General features: G+C 48.9%; 1 protein-coding gene across 1 annotated transcript; it reads right to left on the reverse strand.

The window, feature by feature from the left end:
• Positions 1–2,574: 2,574 nt before the first annotated feature.
• LOC126991422 (uncharacterized) lies at positions 2,575–3,133 on the reverse strand. The gene is made up of 2 exons (XM_050850189.1): positions 2,852–3,133; positions 2,575–2,739 (listed from the first exon to the last, which is right to left on the reverse strand). The coding sequence occupies exons 1-2, from the start codon at positions 3,131–3,133 to the stop codon at positions 2,575–2,577; spliced, it is 447 nt and encodes a 148-aa protein (XP_050706146.1).
• Between the last annotated feature and the right edge of the window lie 516 nt (positions 3,134–3,649).

Genomic DNA, 3,649 nt, shown 5'->3' on the forward strand with positions numbered 1-3,649 from the left:
AATAGGGAAACGGTTAGTGAGGACATGGGAAGGGTCTTTGGAGGGCTTCAGTTCCCTTCTCACCTCCCATATATACCTCACTGGGAGTGGTTTGCGCCCTTTCGGTAGGTGTCTTCCTACCTACTCCAGCCGAAGATCCGAAGATGATCTTGCCGTCGACGGTGGAAATTCTTGCGCTGCAGTCCCTGTTAATGCACCGCCAGCACATCCGCTCCCTTTGTTCTTTATTCTTCGTGTGGTGCCCCGAGGGCTGCGACACCACTCGTGTCATCATCATCTTCACCGGCAATATTTTCCGATGACAACAGCGGTATCGACCGCTAAAACACAACACGGACTCCAACACATGATTGTCCCCAAATGCACTGTTCATTTACCAACCTATACACAATTGCAATTGCCCATTAACGCACCCGCTTATCTCTCTAAGCCAAAACACAATCACCGCGGCCAAAACACGATCAACCGCGGAACAAAATGTTATGAAAACAAAGCTGCGTCACCGCGTGACAGCTACACTAGGATTAAAATCGACCTTATTACACATGTCGGTTAGGTAGATTATTGTATGAGCTCGGTGTGAGTTTGATGTATGACTCACACGCCTGACGTATTACCCTCGCGATGTCTGTATGTATGTCTGCCTATATAAGAAGCATTTATTCAGGCTTGACCTCAGATCAACCAGCACTCTGTTCGTTGCTGGACACTCAGTTGTCCTTCCCTAGACAACATGGGTAGAACATTCATCGTTGCTACTGTGAGTATGGAGTAATGTGGTACCATAGAGGAAAGCGTATCTAACATATCTATTGTGTTCTATTATCTTAGTTTTACTTAGGATTATATTTCTATGATACTTTATTGTGTGAGTTTTTACTCAATATTATACCAGTGTTAACGTCAGTAACCAATAGTGAAAGAAAACCTGAAGACTCATTGAGTCTAGTAAGCCAGTCGCTGGTTTAAACAATATTTTTACCCTCTGTAATATTAAGTAGTATTAAGGTAGAATAAAATACATATAAGAAAGGCGACACCGTTTCATCACCCCATTTACGAACTCCTTTAAATACTCCTAAAGTACCAGAATTTTAAGTCAAGTGTCACTAGTACAAACAGTGTGTCGTCTCCCCTGTGTGACCCGGATTACGGGTTACAACATTCGTAAACACATGGTGTCCGACGATGAGCTTTAAGTTGCCCCTGTACGCTGGTATGATAGGTGATGGAGGAGGGGGATACTCGTCACTCAGCTCAGCATATGATGAAACACCCGGTTCTGGGTAAGGTGTTAAGCAAAGCTTTGACATCTTGCTCCATGATGATGAGGCTGATAAGTACTGACTGACGTGAGAGGTCACCACACTTTATATGCCTCGTGTCGCAGAGGGTGTGGGCAGGTGGGCGTGACTGCCATGGCTCCTGACCTGACCTGACTTCACTCCGTATGACCTTTTAGGACCCTTGCATAAAACAAGGGTATTTAAGGGATCAGGAGTTAATTATCAATTATCAAGATTTAAGATACTTGTCATGAAGGTGTGAAGTGATTTTTCAAGATTTTCAACCACTGGGTGAGGTTAGTAAGGCCACCACACCCTGACAATCCTTTAATGGAGGCGAGGGCGGATCATGGGGGCGCCTACACCTGTGGGCAGCTGAGCCATGCTCCCCAAACCCTCACGATAAGTAACTTTTGTGATGTACGTAAAAGACATCATAAATATAACTCATACGAATTTAATTTTGATATAAACATTATGATATATCAAAAACAAGTGAACATTCCAGCATTAGGTATTTATACTGAAATTCAGAAACATGGTATTCATATTTTACAGTGATGGAGCTTACATTTTTTACTCTCACCGGAGTTGTAAGGTGGGTAAGTAATGTAACAATTATGTTTATATAATTACTTGAAGGTACGAAAGTAGAAAATACGCTATTTTCTTAACAAAGATAAATAAGTTAAGCTTTTCACGAGCGGCAGCACTCATGGCGAGAAGCATTGACGTGGAAATAAAGTCCAAATTTTAATACAAACACAATAATGTTAGAAAGTACACCCAGGATATATATATATATATATATATATATATATATATATATATATATATATATATATATATATATATATATATATATATATATAGACACACAGAGAGAGAGAGAGAGAGAGAGAGAGAGAGAGAGAGAGAGAGAGAGAGAGAGAGAGAGAGAGAGAGAGAGAGAGAGAGAGAGAGAGAGAGAGATTGGAGGGGCTGATAGCGTGGGTGTTGATGTATTCTCAGAATAATGGGGGAGCTAGGGTCACTGTGGGAATAAGTGAGGTGTGGTCTGCGACCCAGAGTCTCCGCGACGCTCGGTTCTACAAGAGAAAGGACTCTGCGTCGCAGGAAGAATTTGGCGACGCTCGATCCGCGACCTAGAGTCCCCGAAACGCTCAAACCTAGAACCCACTGAACCACTGCTGGCTTGTGTTATGCCATGGCGTCACTGCACACGTATTCCGCGGGTCGGGAAGAGTGCTGATGGTCTGTCAGGGGCCACGGCGGCAGGAGTGCCGCTTCAGGAAACGCCAGCGGTGATACCGATGCCGCGGGGGTTGGGGGCGTCGGTGGGGATGCCGGGAGCCACAGCGGCAGGAAGCTGGTGAGGTGGCGAGTGAACTGGTGTGCCAGGCTGGCGGAGGAGGGAGGCGGCCGTGGGAGGTGCGTGTGGCGGCCAGACAGGCTGAGGTACGGTAGTGGGTCACTCGTAGGGGCGTATGAGCGGTGGCTGGGCAGGGCTGGGCTGGGCTGGGTTGGGCGTGGCGAGGTACTGCGGCGAGGAGGGTGACACCTACTTGGGTGCGGTGCTGCTTGTCGGAGTCCATGGCGGCGTCCCGAGGTGAGGGAGCGCGGGGCGAGGGCAGGAACCTCCACACGAGTCTCCGGTGGTTGGCGCGGCGAGATGATGGAGCCTGCCGGCGGCGAAGGAGCCTCGGGTCACGTGGGGAAGTCACGAGGCTGGGCGCGTCCTGCTGTGGGCCGGCGGGTTCTCGGTGCGGGGTGATGGCCGGGGCGTGAGGTGGGGCGAAGACCATGACCAACAGGGACGGCGGCGCGGGCGGCGGCGTCAGCAGCATGATCGGCAAGCCGTACCTCGTACTAGACTCCCGAGGTCACCAATTGTAGTGGCAGCCTAGGCCACTACATGGAAGCCAAGCATTGCTGCCTGTGTGCTTTCGAAGACAGATACCCAGCTGCTAGAGCTGAGCCGTATGGGTCCCCTAAGCTGTCTTCTTAGGTTAAGGAAAGACCTTTAGCCTGTTTAATGCTCCTTCCGGTTTGAAGGCGGCGGTAACGGTAACGGTAAGTTTTGAGAGGCTTGAACCCTCGCGGACTGTGTGCCAAAGGCTGGCCCGCCTCTCTCTTGTAGGTTTCTACGCCACGGACGCGGTACACCCCCAAACGCCAGGGCAGCACAATGCACGACCCGCCAGAAGTGACCAAACACCAGGCCCCAAGAAAGAAAGGTGTGAATAATTGAAAATAAGGAGGTTAGGGGGTGACAGTGGTTTGCACGTTCCTTTATAAGGTGGATGGCAGAAGGTGTACTCCGTATAGCGGAGGGACCTTTTTAGTGGGGCCCAGCCTGAATA

This window comes from Eriocheir sinensis, unplaced genomic scaffold, assembly GCF_024679095.1.
Source record: "Eriocheir sinensis breed Jianghai 21 unplaced genomic scaffold, ASM2467909v1 Scaffold276, whole genome shotgun sequence".
Classification (NCBI taxonomy): domain Eukaryota; kingdom Metazoa; phylum Arthropoda; class Malacostraca; order Decapoda; family Varunidae; genus Eriocheir; species Eriocheir sinensis.

Excerpts from the sequence above, each read along its gene's own strand:
- LOC126991422 (XM_050850189.1), bottom strand. The coding sequence starts at position 3,133 with ATGCTGCTGACGCCGCCGCCCGCGCCGCCGTCCCTGTTGGTCATGGTC. Across the intron at positions 2,740-2,851 it reads ACAAGCAGCACCGCACCCAA|CCTGTCTGGCCGCCACACGC; the intron begins GTAGGTGTCACC and ends ACCGTACCTCAG.